Source organism: Anopheles gambiae, chromosome 3 (assembly GCF_943734735.2).
Source record: "Anopheles gambiae chromosome 3, idAnoGambNW_F1_1, whole genome shotgun sequence".
Taxonomy (NCBI): Eukaryota; Metazoa; Arthropoda; class Insecta; order Diptera; family Culicidae; genus Anopheles; species Anopheles gambiae.
The window spans coordinates 7,953,332-7,972,289 of NC_064602.1; the positions used below are offsets into that span (position 1 = coordinate 7,953,332).

General features: G+C 44.5%; 1 protein-coding gene across 5 annotated transcripts in view; it reads right to left on the reverse strand.

The window, feature by feature from the left end:
- Positions 1-18,958, reverse strand: part of LOC1277726 (nitric oxide synthase) — an 88,146-nt gene that overhangs the window by 44,475 nt on the left and 24,713 nt on the right. For all 5 annotated transcript variants that reach the window (XM_061656356.1, XM_061656358.1, XM_061656354.1 and 2 more), the window contains exon 3: positions 9,860-10,919. In XM_061656356.1, coding sequence (XP_061512340.1) covers positions 9,860-10,603 — 744 coding nt within the window. In that variant the 5' untranslated portion in view covers positions 10,604-10,919. The remainder of the gene's footprint in view (positions 1-9,859; positions 10,920-18,958) is intronic.

Here is an 18,958-nt window from a genome sequence, read left to right on the forward strand (position 1 = left end):
GAAGTTCTATCACAGGCATTGGAATCTCTCTCTCTCTCTCTTTGTTTTCTCTCTCCCAATTCATTCTGTAGCAAAAAGTCAAACATCATCTTTCATGGTTTTTGCAGTTTTCTTGCTTTAAATTGACTGTCTAACGGCACCAACGGCAGAGACCGGCGCTAGGCCGTGTCCTTCCGTTCGACTAGACGTTTGGTTTCGATTTGCGAATAAAGATAAAATAATAGACAGTTCCTCCAATCTCCTCGAGCATCTGCTTCCCCTTTTCTCGCAACCGTGGATGAAATGAAATTTTCATTTCACTGAATTAGGGAGCAATTTCTTGCACTTTCTTCCCCTAATGCTCCACCGCAAGCCACAATCGAAGGTAATGAAAAACCATCGTTTTGCTACTGCCCCCGGAAAATGATTTAGGAGTCATTTACGTTGCGAAACACGCTTCAAAAAGTGAAATTTGAGCAGGCTTTCTACCGTTGTACCCGGTACAACTCCCACAGAAAATGACTTCCCTTTGCTGCGTTTAATTTTTGCGTTTTGCTACACCATTTGAAGTAAAATCGATTGAATGCACGATTGTCTTGCCACGTGTTTGCCTTTTATTTATTTATTTTTTAGAAGAGACACCACGGACGCATTTGCCGTTTGGTTTTATCTAACCGAAGCAATCTAATTTCTCGCTAGCAGCATTACCGCTTCGCGAGCTTCACTTGCCTTTTGTTGAGGCAGGATATGCTACAGCGGCACTTAAAGTGAGAAAGGTCGTGGGTTACATGCAAATTCGTAAACCGCAACCGCACAGGATTCAATGCCAACAATAAAAATCCTCTTTCTAGGAAGTTAAACGACGCAAAGGATAAAAAAAACAAGACGGAAAGAAGTAGGAAACATTTAGCAAGAATGGGGAATTGAATTGTGAAACAATTTCCGGGTGCTGCGAGGCGCATTTGTGTAAAAAAGGTTTAATCTACCTTTAAGTTGCAATCTTCTATTTATTGTTATAAGATGTTTTAACATAATCTAGAATCTGACGTTATGAATTCTTATAAAACAAACAGTTTTGTAACCCCAAACAACCACATCAAGCACTTGCCTTTAAATATTAAACCGTTGACAAGCGCACAGCGCCTTTCGGCTGTAGGTTTTTGTTTGGTGTGTTTGTGTCGTTAGTAAACCTTCACCCTGAGATAGTAACCCTCACGGGAACGAAATAATGAGACCAGCTCATGATGAATATTTGATCACCTCATATGCAACGCAAATGCTCTTCACCTTCGTCCGCTGCATCGTTCGCCTTCAAACCCCATCCAAACCACCAACCCACCCTTAAAGGCAGCGTTTAGTGGCTCGGTAAACTTAAAGTGGACAAGAGATAGCTACTTAAGACTCAAGTCATGCTCAGGGCTGCAATGGTACAACAAGCAGAAGCAGCAGCAGCAGCAACAGCAGTAGTATCAGCTGCCACTGCTTTGTGTGAGCATCATCAGAACACGTGTGAGCAAAGTTTTTCGTACCACCGTACGGATTAGATGGCGTAAAGTTTGCGATTGAAATTCTGGTCCAAGAAAAAGGAACCAGTTTCGGAGGTGGGTTCAGTATGGGGTGTATAACATTTAGGGATAATGCTAGAGAATACACACACTTGAAAATCACTTGACAAAAGGGGACTAGGGAGCGATCGTTTGCTTTTGTTTGGGTTTGTCTTATCATTCTATGGGGTTAGAATATGGGCGTCTAGCGGACCCGACGCCTTTCCACATACGCTCATGTTCATTTGAAGTCATTGTGCAAGTCATACTGATTGTGAGCTTTCCAAATGACATTAACTTAAGAAACTTATTCAATTCCCTAAAGCATTGTAAATGTTACATCCTTCTTCGTTTTCTTCAAACACGTGTTCCTTTAAAAGGAACCCACAGATCCTACGATGTTTATTCACACCAACAGCAAGCAGTCACCAATCTGTAATGTTTTATTGAATGCATTTTAAATTTATTGAACGATTTCAAAGTGATCATTAAAACAACAGCACGCTTTAAAGGACCCGTAGCGGCCTTTTCTTTCTCAGCGCAGCACAATTGAGACGCTTTTGACTCGTTATGCTCGTTTAGCATCAAAGCTTTTCAATCGCGCGTTCAAATACATGGAAAAGTGGCAATGAAGACCGAATCACCGTCAAGTGCCTTTGCCACGATCTCTGCCGGCTTGTGTGCGCGGCTCATTCGGCATTCCATCGAGCGGCACATGTAAATTCTCCGATTAACATAAGCGTTTCCACCACACAAATTGAGTAACCGTGGCATGGGAAAATAATTGAATTACACCGAGCAGTACCACGGTGGATGTGGGGAGAAAAACACTGCTCTTCCTTTCACAGCAACACGGTACGCTTTTCCACAAAGTCAAACAAATCCCTGCGTGGGCTGGGCGGTGTATGTATATGTGTGTGTGTGTGCGCTTGGAAGTGCACGAAATGATTACAAATCTCCTTAAGCATCTACCAGTAAGGGGAGGTGGATCGCCTGCCAGACGGCAAAGTGCGTATGGTAATTGCCTAAGTACAATCTCATTAAATTCCAGTCACTTTTCATCCACTTTACGTACGAGAAGTGCTTGTTCCGTTCTGTCTCTTTTTTTTCTCTCAAACGACAGGTAAAAAGGCTAAAAACCTTCTCACAACCAGCGTAGCTTACATTCACAAGGTTTATGCCTTAAATCTTGCGGGAGCTTTTGCGGAAGGCGCCTTCCGAGCCACACGATTGAATAAAGCAAGCTGTTTGGGGTGAAGTGTGGGTATTTTCTTATCCCTCGTTGCTGTTCCGTTTTCTTTTCCAAAAAGAGAAGCAAAGGCAAAGGATGAAAACCACCGTCACGATCAAGTAATAAGCTAGAAAAGCAGAAAAGGGACAATGTCTGTGGTAAGGTAGAAGGATTGTTTTCAATTTTTCAAAAAGAAGTGTAAAGCCTTTGCCAACGAGGAAGTTGAGCTGGCACATACAAAAGGTTCTCGCTGTTGCTACTTTTGTTTCTGCCTGTTTTGTTATCTTGTAATGTAAAAATAATGGGAAAACGATAGAATGATACTCTTGGGGTGTTTAATCGAACAGCCGACAGGAAAACAAATTGTTTTTTGACAATATGTCTACTATGTGGGAAGCGAACAGGAAAATACATCGTGTATAGGTGAAGTATTTTTACTAGAATATAGTTAAAACTTGCCCTATTTTTTCCAAATTTATAAATACACCAACTAGGAAACTGGAACACTTCCAAAAGTATAGTGTTGTACTGAACATTGCATACCTTTAGGCGGTTTGTCTTTTAAACAGCTATTGCTACCATTCGATAAATACAAATCCATCCATCTCCTTTCGTTTCCTACCGGCATTCTAAAATTAACCCAAGATAAACTACGTACAAATTGGACACCAACAAGAGGTAACTGATTTGATCCAATTTATTACCCGTCAGTCAACCAGCCAGTGACAAGCATTCAGGCACGCTCGTTTAAAGGTATTTCAGCCGACCCATTCTACCGTTCCTTTCTTACAACGTTCCCAAGCAATTTTACTCTCTCCTCTTTGATTTCGTATCGCATGAAATCACGATAATCGCTTGGAGCTGAAAGAAAATTTGTCTTCGCCAAGGCGCTGCGCGAAGATCAAAAACCAAGCATCAGCTCCCGCGCGATAGCGAGAGCTTCTTTTAAACAGATCAACGTCAGAACTTATTCTTGCTAGCGGCCCACTGCACAGGCAATTTTGCGCGCTTCAATAAAGAAATGTAAAACAAGAAGCGGTATCACGCTTTCCGCACCATTCAAAGCTGACGCGCACAAGCAAAAGACAATTCGCACAAGCTTTTCCTTTCCGCGAGTTGAAAGAGTTGAGTTTTCTCTGGTGTAAAGTCTGTGCAGAGCGACAACGAAACGTAAAGCGAAGTGACAATAATAATAATTTTTCTTTCCCCGTTTCCCAACCGCTTCAACCGTGTCCCTGTTCTCGTCGTTTGCTTTTGAGTTTCAGCGAGCGTACGTCCTCGGTACGTATCTGCGCCAACACGGAATGGTAGATTATCGATAGCGGAAGCAAATGGCATCAACGGGTAGATAAAAGTAAATTTCTTCTCTTACAACACGCTGCTCCACTGGAGCCCAGCATCTTGTGAACGAGGAACTTCTGAGCGTGGAAAAATGGAGCCATTTTACTGATTCCATCAACACTTTTCGTTTTGCCGGGAGCTACTGCTAAGTATACTTTCATTGACCTTCCGGTCCCTGAAGGAAGGTTTCCAACACTTGCTCTGCTATCCAGCAGGGTCATCGTTACACCCGCACGCACACAAAGATCACGAGTGAACCACGGCTAAGAAGTAGTACGGTGTGAAAAATGGTCTAATCTAACGTGTCCAACCTGATTTGACACGTAAACAAACTAATAGAAGCAGAAGTGCTACAGTCATCCGTCATCCGTTTGCGCTACTTTACGAACGGTTGCTTCAAAGCAGCAATCTTTCTTCACAGATCTTTAGCATCCTCCTGGACTTTTCGACCCGGGGCTTCATGGACTCCTACTACGCTATAATCCTTCAATGGAGTAAAGCTTAACGTAAGCATTCCAATGCACGGCAGGAAAGCAAACAGAACACTGCGGAGGGTAGCAAGCAGGCATAGACAAAAGAAAGGAAAAAAGGAGCGCTCCAATAGCAGATTAAGACGTCCCTGGAGGGGATAGGTGAGTACCGGTCTCTGACACCGTTTCTGATAAAGACGTTGGCAACTGAAACCAGCATCCGTGACCGGATTGCAATAATAAGTGTGATCCCTGCCCCTGCCTTGGCTAGTGTGGAGCTGGGTGTAGATGAGCCATTTAATACGGAGGCTCCAATGCCTAGAGCACCTGGGATGACTTCATCATCAGAAACAATAAAGACTGTAGAGAAATTGTAAATGAAACATCTCCAGAAGGGGAAGAATTTCTCGTTGCATTGTTCTCCAGCAAAATGAATCTCGAATAGCTGGACAACTGAAGCCTTTGCTTCCTTCCTTGGGCGTGCATTTAATTTAATTTTAAACCATGCTCAGGCAGCTATAATACAGGTAGCATTCGTGCAGTAATTGCTTTCACCGTAAGCGAGCCAGAACACATATTTTCCCACTCGTTGGCATACTTCTTCTTGTGGGAATCGATATAATCGTTCGGAAAATATCATTTCCACATCGCTTGCTCGATCGTTTGGTGGCTCGTCCCACTCATCCAATTGGTAATCATTAATCTGATTGATTGGCGTAACCGGGCAGTAGGTCAGAGCAACTCTTCCATCGCCCAACTGGAAGAGATTTTGCATGCCTCGAAAGCCGACGTCAATCGATTGTGGCATTAAGTTTTCCCTTTTCTGCATCGAACAGGCAGACAGACATTTCGAGACACCGTGCGATGCGATGGACTTTGGAAACTATATCGGACAGATCTTCTGAGCGATTATGAATGAAGTATTGAACCGATATAGGAAAGGGGGAGAGGGAGGAAAGCCATAATTGGTAATAAAGTTACTCACATAAATCGATGCCAAACCAGAATAGAAAGCATCATGGCAGAGCCTTTATTCGATCGATTGCTTCATTTATTATCGGCAAAGCAACTGCGATGGGCAACTTTATCTGCAAGATGTGTGTTGCCGGCGATAGGGAAAGGAAGTAATAAAATCACTTACTAAACTATAACGATCCTTTGGGGGTCTCAGTTTCTTACGGCTGCAACGCATCGGGGTACTATCGATTGCCATCGATTTCTGGATGGACAGATAAACTTAGTCGATGCCATAAACGATACCATATTCCCATATGCCGATAGCGAATGGTGTACGGTGTATAGTCTTAGCCGTTAGATTGATGAAGTAGAGTTTTCAAAAACTTCCACCCTCAGTCTCTCTCTCTCTCTCTGTCCATGTAGAGAGCTCTTTGGAGATAATATCCCTTGAAGATGCCTGCCATTATTTTAAGCACAAACTTTCAACTTCAAAAGGATACTACGGATGACATATTTAGGCGAGTGTATTGCCATATCGGAAGATGAAAAATGGATTTCCGTGGAAAAGTGGATAGCAATAAGAGCCCTTATTTCGGGGAGGAGGTTAGGATACGTTTGAGTGAAGAAGCTCACAGGTTCTTATAAATTGACAATATCCTTAAATCAATACTATCGTGCTGTGGAGGTTACAAAGGAGCGCGCACCCAACTCTTTCGACCGATGTCGGCTTTAATTAAATCCGATCGAGGGGTTAGCTAGACCATACCTTCCAGGAATTTATATGGAATATGGATACAACCGGGCCGAAGGTTGGCTCTTAAATTTTGAACAAGAGATCTCCTAGCTTTCTGAAGAAGCACTGGTCTTTATGGATGTCTTTAAAGTGACGATAGGAGCATTATGAAATTCTAAATTTAGCTTGTTTAGTTACTCACCCGACCTTGACGTACGCGTACAATATAAGGATTGCGTGTGTAAGCACGTTAGTTAGGCTGAATTTCCTCGCAGACAAGCTTGTAAACCTGATTTTCAACCCTCAAATAATTCTACAATGCCAAAACATAGCCTTCACAATTTTTGTAAATTTTCCATTCCAGCATGAAATTAGCATTCATCTCATATTACAACACAGGAGCAGGATCGTGTAAGTGACGCCAGACAAGGCCCATCCTCTGCGCTTTTGTTCCACCATCCACCAGGTACACATCCGTCTCTCCGTATCATCGAAACGCTTGAAAAAAGAAACTGATTACGCCCGTTTATGACACGGAGGAGCCGGTTAAGGGAACGGCCAACCATATCAACCCACGGCAAACATCGTTCAAAGCGGCAGGGCAAGTTTACGCCGCCGGTAAAACGAGCAGCGTCAGCTAGGCCCGTGTCAGTTGCCCTTTCCCCCCCCCCCCCCCCAGGCTTGACGGAACTGCTTTTTTGCTGCCCGGTACGACGACGTGTGTCACAAAAGGTGTGCTTAGGTGTCTCCTTCCCAGGTGCGATTCGCAGGGCGATTCTTAACATCAGGTGCAACCGGGAGACTTCCTTCCTCCCCGCGTACGCTCGCTTCGACGCTCTCTTGTGAATGGCGACAAGTACAGTCACTTACCATTCATTTGTGGTCCTTTGCACCGGGACACACCACTCGGTGGCGCGCGGCTCAAGGGGACAAAGACTTCAGCACTGATGGTTCCACCCACCCGGCGTGGCAATAAACCAACCCCGACAGCTTTAAATGGTACTGCGGCGAAGAAAAGAAGCACACCGTGTGGACGATATAAATCGAGCTGCCTGACTGGTGACTGGCCCAACCGCAAGCCGTAGCATCATTTTTATAGACATCTTCACCTTCGGCCGCGGTTGAGTCGGTTGACGATGAGAGTGCATAACTGTCGCTACTCTTTAAGGGGGTTATTATTTACCGTTCTACATGCTGCCACAATGTAGGTGGGTAGGTAATGTAGAGGAAAAATGGGAAATAATGTTGCCACACCGGCAAATCGCACAAACAATAAGGAGTGCATCAGGACATTGTGGTGCGTTACGGTGCTGTTAGTAACATCGTTAGCGCGGAGAATTGGGAAGGACAGTATTTACAAGCTGCTTACTGAAACAGTCCGAGCAGTGAATGCTTATTTTCCAATTTTATCAACAGCAGTAAGGAATTCAAGTCCAGAAATTCCCCATGTTTTTTATATTCACACCACCTTAAACCATTAAATCCACAAGAACCTTTGCTACAAGCAATTTATTAATGAAGACAGTTCATTTTTATCCCGCTTTTCCCATTCCAAGACCCACATTGTCGTTTACCGTTTACTTTCTCCCTTTTCCAATCGCTCATCGCACAGAAAAGAGGTGTCAACGAGGACACAAACAAACGAATCCCGCTGAGTGCATTCAGTTCCATCGGGGGTTTCTCCACAAGTAGCTCCGGAATGGAACACGACTGACCTACACGATCATAAAAAGTAATTAAAAAAGCAAGAAAAACACCTTACAATGTATAAAAAAAACCCGCTGAATACCATCGCCATCATCGTCGTCAGTAGAGAGGCTTCGTCGTGGTCGTCGAAAAACTTAACGATGGCCTCTCGGAAAGGATGTGGAAAGCAAGTTTCCCACACTCATAAAAAACATATTTCTCCACTCATGGCGAACGGCAAAAGGAGCATTCGACGGAAGCTCCCGAAGTAGCGCGAAAAACTTTTGCCCACCGATGTCAACGAAAGTTAAAATGCAACTCATGTTATCTTGCGCACACCCTCGGCAGCAGCTCGGTGTGTCATCGGCGTTGTTTTTCATCGCCCAAATACCACTCTCATCGGAGCACTACTTCTACACCGAGTACTTTTTCTCATTAAGGAAATAGAACTTAAATGAAGAACATCAAAAAAGACATGATGAATTTTGAGTACGGCAGGAGTGGTCGGGTGCTCACCATCTTCAAAGTAAAGTTTTCGAGGAACTTTTGCACTAATCCCGGCCCCGGCATGTCAGAATTAAAGTTAGCAAAAAGGTTGAGATTTTACGGCACGGCTTCAAAACCACCTGTTGGATGATCGTTGAAGTTAAAATATTTAAATTAAACGTCCTCGCTCTCTCGGCGGCAGCTCATTTGTTGTTGATTTAAAGCGAACTGCCAGTGATTAGGGTACTGTGCCGGAGGTCAGATCTCCCAGTGTGGACTTTAAACTCTTTCATCGTGGGAAACGACACAACAAACCACACACACACATACACAACGCAGCCTCATCAACACTTCTTCGAACGCCACTTCCAACACGTCCAAGCAGCTCGCCATCCGTGCAGCGTTAATGCGGACAGTAGTGCGCGCGGGGCATATTTGTGTCGGAAACGATTATCGCTACATTACCGGAAGGATGGCGAAGGACTTTTTCTGCTGTTTGGTAGCACTTTTGCCTCCCGTACCGTCCATCCATTCCTAGACCATGCGCTTACGCTTGATGTGTTTGTGCCACAGATGAAGATAAGCAGTGAAACTCTACGTCATCGCATCGTACCGGTTTCGATCGATGCGAGAGAATTTCGCTAGACGTGGTGAAAGCACTGCACGATGCGAGGGATTATGTGTGGCTGAACTTCCACGTTCAGCTGAGGAGGTAGAAGACGTGAAAGGTCGGTAAAGGGTTAAGAACGTCAACAGAATCGTGCACAGAACAGCTGCTAACGATCAGGCGATAGCGAAAAATCCACCATTCGTGTCAAGACCCAGTGACCGATGCGAACCCGAGGAAGCTCATCGGGCAAATAATAAATTTTCATCGACAATACCACAATTGTTGCATGTTTGTACAGACACACAAACACACCATTGCCAGCTGGCAGGATATGTTTTGCCAGCAACCTAGAGCCTTGGGTAGAAGTTGGGAAAGGTGGAAGATACTTTGTGGCCTGTTTGTCAGCGGAAGCAGAAGGAAAATAGCACAAAAATGCCACGACACTGTTGTTTGCTTTGCGCAAGCTTTTACGCAAAGTCGTTAAATGAAAAAATATGCATAGTGGGAGGTGGAAGGATGATCTCCCGATGTAACTTCCGTGTGTAATGAAAGGAAATACGTAATCCTTTGACGATATGGTGGCAGACGCGTTAAATAGCTCCAGGCGTTTGCTGATGGAAGAACAACTTAGTGTCGCATTCAATGTTTTGAAGCATGGCTTTTTGGTAACAGAACCATCATCTAGATTTAATATTGATGAATATTTGATGCATGAAACCCTAGACAATTTCGCAATTTCTAGGAAAATTCTGAATACAGTTAAAGCTTCCCGCTCTCCAATAAATATTAACAAACATCCTACACACTACACTTGCTACTTACATCGGACGCCTTGCCGTGCATCGTATCGTACGATTCCGCCTTGGTGATAAGGCTCTTCAGCTTGATCGGTTTGACGACGGCCGGCATCTTGGCGATCCCATCGCCACCCTTACCGGACGGGTCGTGCAGATGCAGCACCTCCCCGTCCGGTCCGAGCAGCGTGTTGCGGATGTCGTGCGACGATTTGCGATGAATACGCAGCGAAGCGGGCGACAGCTCCCGATAGTTGGTCCGCACCACCGTCCCGTCCGTACCGTGCTGCTGCACCGATATGCTGCACCGCTTCCGTGACATATCGTAGCCGCGCCGTTCCTCGCCAACGTGGTTGCCCTTGCTGCTTTCGCGACCTTCGGCCACTTCGCGCCGCTCCGTTACCAGCACGGTCTGCGTATCACCACCACCACCAGCGGCCACCTTGCCACTCGCCACGAGCGGACCACCGTTCTGGCAGTTGTTGTTGTGGTTGACGCTGCTCGTATTGTTGTTGTTATTGTGGTGGGTTGCGCCCGGGCTGCTGTGATGGTTGCAGTGCACGTTGTTGTTCGCACAGCTACCATTGGGGGCGCCATTCGCACCGGCGGGAATGGTCCCGTTGGCGGACGACGATGGTACAACCTGTTGCGGCTGCTGCTGCTGCGACGGCTGCTGCTGCTGTTGCGGCTGCTTACCGCTCGAGCTATTCTTGCTCATCAATGAACCCATCTTGAGGTGCTCCAGCATCGAATTAAGATGCTGGGACATCATCTTCTGCCCAACCGACGAATTCAAACTCACTTGCACGCCGAGAAAGGATGTGTTGATTTTCTGTACCTCTTGTGGTTGGGAAAACAATGTCTAAACACACACAAACACACACACACAAATACAGGAAATGGGAACTACTGCTGAATCGATGCCGATGGCGGCTGTCGATTAGCACTCATGTCCGGTATTGGCGACGACCTACTAACACAGGTCCTTCGTTTGCTTCACCGAAGGAGACTAGACGACACGTTACTTGCAGGCCTGCTGGACAAGCGTAATCAAAATTCAGCAGCAGGACCACACTTTCACAGACCACCTGAAATAATGAGAAATACATTGGATTAGTTAAATGCGTGACCAGCAGTTATAATTGTCAAGTCAAGATTGAGGTCAATGATACGGAGTTAGATTGGTGCGTTGTAAAATAGGGCGCCCCTAGGCGTCCAACAATGTTGCATGAATTATGCATTCTAACCTGCAGGTGGAATTTCAATTCCAATTTCCAATCGTGTACCGCGTGATGAAGTGGTTTGAAAGCACTGAGTGAAATCGAAATATTGCAGCACAACCTGCATCGATATCGTATCGAAAGCACTCATTACAAAATTTGCAAAATTGTAATATAAAGCCGTCTGTGTATTCCTACAATGTAGGATAATGATCAGCTCTCTTCATTATGCAACCTTATTTATTGATCTTTCATGTTAAGTACTAAAGTCAACCAGCCACATTTAAAATCAATTAAATGCACCTCTCAAACAACGGCACACACGTGGCACCCACACCATACCCATTCATCACGCCATTATTTAACATTGCCATACACCACAGAAAGCATCATTGTTTTTCTTTGATGTTTTGATAGGAGCATAAAAGCGTGTCGATAATGTCAATAAAACTGGCGGCTTGTTCCCCGATGCGGCACACCGCCATGGGGGTCAATAGGTAAAAGGTTTCCCCCGACTTTGTGTGTGTATAAAAGCATAATCTGTGTTGAGCTGAGCTAAAGTACGAGGTATGTTGCCGGGGAGTCGACGTTTATGATGCTTGATGGATGTTTTCGTGGAATGTTTAATATTTTAATTCGTGTGGTGTCTGCCTGTGTCGATGCTGTAGAGGTTTTAATGTGATTTTACACCTGTATAATGTTATTAATGAAGTGCAAGCTATGCGGTGCTTCGTTGAGTATATCAGGTCTTTAATTTACTTGTTGGTACCCACTGTTTGTCATAACTCCCAACAGAACAGTAATGAAATGAAATGATTCCAAATAACCGATTCCACAGCTATAATCCTTCAAAGAATAAGGCGTTTCTGCGATCCACTGGCGTAATAACCAGCACGTGACACGCCTTTGCGTCAGCATCTTTTGTGTAGGATCAATTGATTTTCCTGAACCGGTGAATGAGGCTTTCTGAAAACGTTCCAGGAAATTGATGAAAGTTCAGAATAACTTGCACCTGAGCTGCGGCTCAAACAGCAGAGATCAAGACCAGGTCTTCCAAAGCTTCCTGTTGTTTTCCTTCTATAAAAAGCCACCCTTTCATTACAAATTGTAAAGCAGCTAACTGCTACTGCATTGAAGCAACTTGGAAGCTTCGCAATCAAGATTAACCAAAGCAGGAGGCTGTACCTTCTTCCGAGCTTCTACGTGCTGGCATCACCACTTTCCATTTCCCGGAACCATCCATCAATGGCCAATCAATTCACACTCTTCGAACAGATTACAGATGCTCGATAAAAATTAACCCTCAATTAACGCCTCCAATTTGCCGCAGAGCGTTGGCAAGTGTTGGTGAGCGATGGTTCAACACTGGTAGAAAATTTACCGCCATTTTCCCAGGAAACGCTCCATCACCAGGTGGCATTCAACTAACGATGGGAGGCTGTTACAGTGAGGGTTTCGTTTACATCCTACGCATCCTGGACCAAGGGCGTAGCGTTTGTTGTGTTGAGGAGCGTGCCTGTAGGCCGCCTCTAGCGTTGCGAAATTAAAAATAAATTTGTATCCTGCTCTGCCACCAGAGAGTTCAAGGCGTTCAGTGTAATTATCGCGATACTATCATCATCTAGATAGCTAACAAGATGGCATTAAGCGTTCTGCTACACAGCTCGTGTCGATGATAGCATCAAAATCAACATCGTAAAAGTAAAATAAAACGCTTTTGTCCAGTTCATTAACTACATTAGGCTTCAGTGTGAGGTAAGCACCACCATAAAGAACACCTTCGCTATGCACTTGGCACTATTGGTATCCTATCAAGAGCTTCCCGCCCCATTTTCGCTCAACACACAACTGCTCTTCTGTTATTGAACACGAACGAAGGCAGACGACACCTACGGCTTCCCTACGGTTAGTTTGTAACGATGTCAACACAATCAGCACAAGCACGTGTCGTCTAGTGTGCATGGACAGAGTAAACATTATCCCCCAATGCTCCCCTCCCCTGGCTAGCATCTTCATGGGAAGCTGAACTCCACAAACCATCCATCGGTTGCCCTTCGGGGTGGCGTGGTACTTCGGAGCAATCAAAGATCCCCGGCGGCCTAAAACCGTTTGTTTTGCTGCAGTACTGTTTGCTGAGAGCTAATTCTCTCACTCACCCGCCGATGGTGGTGATGGGAGTGTGCTGACACACACGCTGACAGTGTTTTGTTCGATTGCCGAACTGCTTTTCGTCGGTAGACGCGTAGCTCGCGAAGAAGGAATAAAGAGCACCACGCGTCACCCAGATTGGAATCCCGTTAATGATGGGGAAATATTTGAGTTGTTATCAAGCGTTTAATGGGTGATCGAAACGCAAAACGAACCGCCGCCAGCTGCGGTACGTTTGACAGTAACCGAAGCGAAACGGATCTTAGTCCACAGTACGACGCCGCGTTCGCCTGTCACCACACACATGCTAAACGACCGCTTTTTGACAAACAAAAGCACTTGTAGCAAACTACCCAAAATACCAAGTGGCTAAAAATATCAAACAAACATTAGCCGATACCCAGCCGGGTGGGCCATGCCGGAGGGATGAGTTTTCATTACCGCGATTAAACAAACGGATGGGTTTGGATTGTTTAGATTGAACCGGATATTGTGCTGAGGATGTTCGGGGCAGAAGATCGGTAGATGAAATGGGACATTTTATTCATGCTGTCTTTTCTTGTTTGTATTGAACACAATGTAACCATTAGCTTTGGTAGACTGGGTCCCACCCAGAAGAGTATTTTTCAGAACAGAACGCTTGTTGATCCAATGTGTAATTCATTACTTCTAAAAACGTTTTGCAGTGATACATTAGTCTCCAATAAATGTACATAGCAACAGTTTGAGAATGACGAAACGCCCAAAGAGATCATTGTCATAAAGCATCTTCATCACTTAAGATACAGCCAATGTCACGGAAATGTCCTTTCGAATCCACCAGCAGCGGCTGCAAATTATACAAATTCATGTATACTAAAACCTAGACCAGCCAGATAAAACTGAGCCACTTAATTTACTTGATTGCTCCTAGATCATTTCTCCCCTCCCCCCCATCCAAAAAGGTCCAACATCCGGTCACAAATCATACTCCAGTGTCGTAGCGAACTCCGCTAATACCTTCGGACCAAAATGGACGATTTCGTTCGCAGTTAAAATGAAAGTCATTTAAAAAACAGCACGAACAAAATTAACAACACGGCGCAAAGAAAGCAACCAACACTGGCTAGAGGAAATGACACTTCTTGGTTGCGAAGGATAAAACCGCGAAGGAAATGAATGCAAGTGTATGAGACAGATAAAAGATAACGATTGCTGATGGCCCTGTTATGTGGGTGGGTGTCTAATGCTCTATCGAAGTTTTCCCATAAAATGTAAAAAGATCCTTTTGGGGGATGATGCTCCACAGAGCAAAGCGAGCGCAGGACAAAGAGCACGAAGGAAATCACGGTTTTGGGGTGATGCCGTTTAATTAGCAGCTTGTTAAATAAATAGTATATGCCACTGGTGAAGAAAGCTTCACAAACATGGTCTTTAATTAATTTTGAAGCAAAAATTAATATTTTTTAAATCTCTAAAAATGAGAGTTATTGTAGTTATTGTAGGTTATGAGCGTAAATATAAAAACAGGATCAATGACTTCAGTTATAAGCAAATTTAGAGCAGTTTTATGACTTCAAATACTTGTCATAATGTCTCCAGAAGGTACTGTGTATTCAAAGAATCTGAATAATGCACATTACACCGTGATACTCCTTTAAAACCACTGCTGTACACTGTACCATTCACAACTGCCATTGTTACAGCACTAGGCAATATTCATAAAACCGGTGCTGCTTTTTACGGTTGCATCGTATATTTCTTACCAGTGTCGTTAGCAAAGATTCCGGATAACCGGGTTAGCGATGACTCCGACCAACTTCCTTTTGCGCTACGTCGATTATCAATTCATCTGTACCACTGCCGGCCTTGGCGAGTCTTCAGAAGTAGCATGATGAAAGGCGAAATTCTTGACCGAGCTTAGAAGTCATCCATTACTATGTCGCTCGATTTAAGCATTTCCAAACGACCGATGTCTTTGTTATGAAATTCCTCCTTCAACATAAAATGCAATAAAAAGAAGCTTCTTCACGGGAACCATTTTATGTAGTAAAAATGAAGCATTTTCCATAGTGTTCGTCGTCTGCACGACGTACTCACTGAAGCATCTCAAAAGTTGTACCAATTTACTAACAATATCGCGTAGCAGCTTTACTACTACACCACACAAAAGAATGTGGTTCGGAAGACAAAAAAAATCGGATACATCAACGCTGAATACTTTCCCCGCATAATCCAACCGTAGTCATCTCTATGGCTTACTACAGGAAAAGGGGTTTTCGATGTTGGCTTTAAGAAAAGTTTTTACCCTCCCCTTTTCGACCAGCGCTTCTTCAATGCTCTAAATATCTTTTACAAAGAACAAAAAGAACGATGCGCCCAGAAATGCACCCTCCCTTCGGGTAGCTGGTACGACGGGATGCCTTTAGCCTGGCGGAGGGCTGGAATATTATGCTTCCGGACAATCCCATTCTCGGTTGAAAGCCAAAACCGGAACGCACCGCTTCTACCGTAGGAAAGCTGAAAATTGCATGAATATGTCCTTGAATGTCCACCACACCGAACAATGTTCACGTGCCTTTACATCGTAAAGATATTGGCTGGCCGGCCAAATGGACGTAGAGAGAAAGTTACGGAGGAAGAAGAAGAAGTACGTTCGAAACAAAGTTTTCGAAGCTTACACTGTTCGAGATTTGTTCACGGTCAGTCAGGAAGAAATGTGTGTGTATGAGAGTGTGTGGTTCAGGTGTGTCTTTGCACGTCACTTTCTGTTACGTTCTGGTTCTGCTTGAACGGCTTCCGGATGAGCCGGGGCAGCTAGCCCTTGAATGTAGGTGCTTTATCGTCCCGACAAAGTTAATGGGTAGTTGGAAAGTAGAGACTTAAAGAAGGCATTAGAATCAATTATCCAACCAAAACGAATGCCATGCTCTTGTGCAGTTAAAGATAGTTCAAGACACGAGACGAGAAAATGGACCTCTTCCTCGCTTTAAGTTGTTTTTTAAAGTGTCATCTTTTAACCAAGATTCTAGGCCGATTTGTAGATATCGTCCCTCAAATTTCCCTTTATATAATGTGGTCATTCAGAAGCTCGTTATGGACACACGCCACCGGTTTGGAGTTCGAATAGAACGAAGTTAGTCCTCTACTAACAACTTCCAACGCACAGACCGACGCACTACACCGACCGACCACCCGTTGCCGGTTAACCAATAATGCCCAATATTGTTGCAGCTGACAGTTTGACATCCATTCAAACACGGGTCCGAGGGTGCCGGGGTACCATAGACAGAGCAGACCACAGTCCAACAATTTCCATCAACGCCTAACTTTCCGTCCGGATGTTCGGAAAACCGCTCCGATTCAATACAACGACCACAGGAACCGACCTCCATCCCTCCATCTCAACGTCCACTCAACGGGATTGGGACACCTTTTTGGAGTTGCAAAGCCGGTTCGCTTCGATCCCCGAGGATGTCGGAGCTGAATCCTGTCCCTCGTGGGTGTATGTGTGTGTGTGTTTGCATGCGTCCGTTTATGTCTGCCGGAAAGGCGACGATGACTTTGAAACGTCACTTGTTGATTTCCCACGTAGTCAGTGCAGTGCTAGGTGATGATGTGTGTGGTTAACCACAAGCTAGACCCACACACGGTTAGATACCGCATGAAGAATGTTCAATCAATGCTTGGCCGCTTTGTCTGTCAACAGTTGGGGTCACGAAAGCGAGACTTCAGCACCTGCAATCGATTTGTAATCCATGACGACCAGCGCGACCACCGTTGGATTGTGGTGCAATCAATGTTCCACCGTTTTTACGCCCTCTTATATTCCTTCACGCTGTACACTGGATGTCGTTGCATATTTCATCACACGCCCGTTACGGTGGTGTGATGGAGAGCACCATTAGCGTCCTTGTTGACCATTTGCTGCGATGGTGGACCTGCCATTCAAAGTAGCTTCAGTGAGGTTAATTTATCATATGCCGCGTGGGGCTTACCGCTGAGGCAAGGTTCATGTGTAGCAACATGTAAAAATTACGTCCTGTGCAAGCACCATACTGGGTGAAAGCCCAAATCTTTTGGGTCATATTTTGGGAAGTTTCATCCAACTTTTTCTTCCTATTTTCCGGATCGTAACGGCGTACCGCTGTAAAGTTCAATTTTGAGAGCATTTATCCAATTTTCTACCGTTATGACATTTCCTCCCCCAGCGCGAGTTAACTTTCCTGTGTTCGTTTTATTTAAACCTTTTTTTTTTGGTATTTTGCCAACTTTCAACCAGCACGAGCGCGACCATCGCAACAAGGCGACCGCAACCCGTCACCGTGACCATTCTTGCCAACGGAAAGTTACTAACGACAGTGAACGGTGGCGCACACAGGCACACCGCGCTGTGTCATCTGTCGATGTCCTTCGAACGGGGTTTAACCTAATTTTTCATCTTTCCACCTCGGATATTCATTCTTGGTTGATTTTTTCGCTAGTAGTCGAGTGATTTTTTTTTGTTGGATTCTTTCTCCCCTAAACCGACACGCCAATCTGGGTGAGTAACTTTTTTTTATTCTAAAAATGCTCCCCCTCCCCGAGGGCATGTTCAACTGGTGAGTGTTTAAAGGATTGCAGCACTGTTTTTTTTTTTTGTGTGTTGGCTTCCCTTTTGTACCTTCGCTTTATCATTCATGCTAGTAGGAAGAGCACGATCAGCATGGGTCGCACCGTTGCTTCTGTTGAAGCATATGTTTTTGTTTTGCTTTTTCCGCGCTCCTTCGTACAACTTTTCCATATCTTTTTGGGAAACTCGCTGATGGGATTATGGCTTGAATGATGCGCGTACGGTGATGGAATGGAAAATTTAATATTCTTCGATTCTTGGGTGAAGAATTTTCATTTCACTACGCGATTATTGTTCGACTAGCGTACGGAATCGGATTGCAAAAGGGTGTGCGTTTGGGATTGTTTTTACAGCATGTAGTCTGCCAAAATTAATATGAATTTATTGTGAAACAAATAAACTAACTGAACTTCAATATTTCGAGTTCGAAGCTTTCATTTCAAATTAATTTTTTTCACATTTCTTGAATACATATTTTACGTAGGGAAAATTATTACAACAAAAAGAGCAGCAGCACGTTCCCGTACCTTCTTAATTAATGCAATAAAAGCAACCAAGGCTTTAATTAAAGCCCCAAAACCGGACCCGTGAAAAGGAGCAATCGAACCGATTGAAACTCCCTGAATGCGGGGTATTTCCGGGCAATGTAAATGTAGGTGTAATGTAAAGCAAACTTTCATTGACTCAACCAGCCTTTGATTTGCATTTCTAACTTAATCTTCTGTTTGATTTTTGCCCATTTTACCGTTCTACTTCTCTGGGGCCTGCCTAATCCTTGCCAAACGTTCGTACTTACTTCGTGCTGCGTTCACTGGGCATGCAGCAAAGGCAAAAGGTATGGTTCGCCACCGCTCCTTAACCACTCTCCACCTCGGGATTGCGGGTGAAATTTTATTAGAAAATAAAAACAAACCTATAAAAACCGAGTGTACCGCATTCAACCGCCAGCCGTGGGCTTTCGTTCCAGGTTTTACGAGGCCAATAAATTTCACTTAAACCGATTTGATTTGAACTGAACCGAAACCGAACCGAGTTCCGAACAACAGCTGAAGGAAAACTAAAGGTATTTGGAGCGGTCGGTTTGGGAGCTTTGGCCTTCAAATTAGCCCCAGCAGTTTGTTGTGCACTAAGTACGGGTTGTTAGTAGCTAGCGGTCGAGGATGGCAGA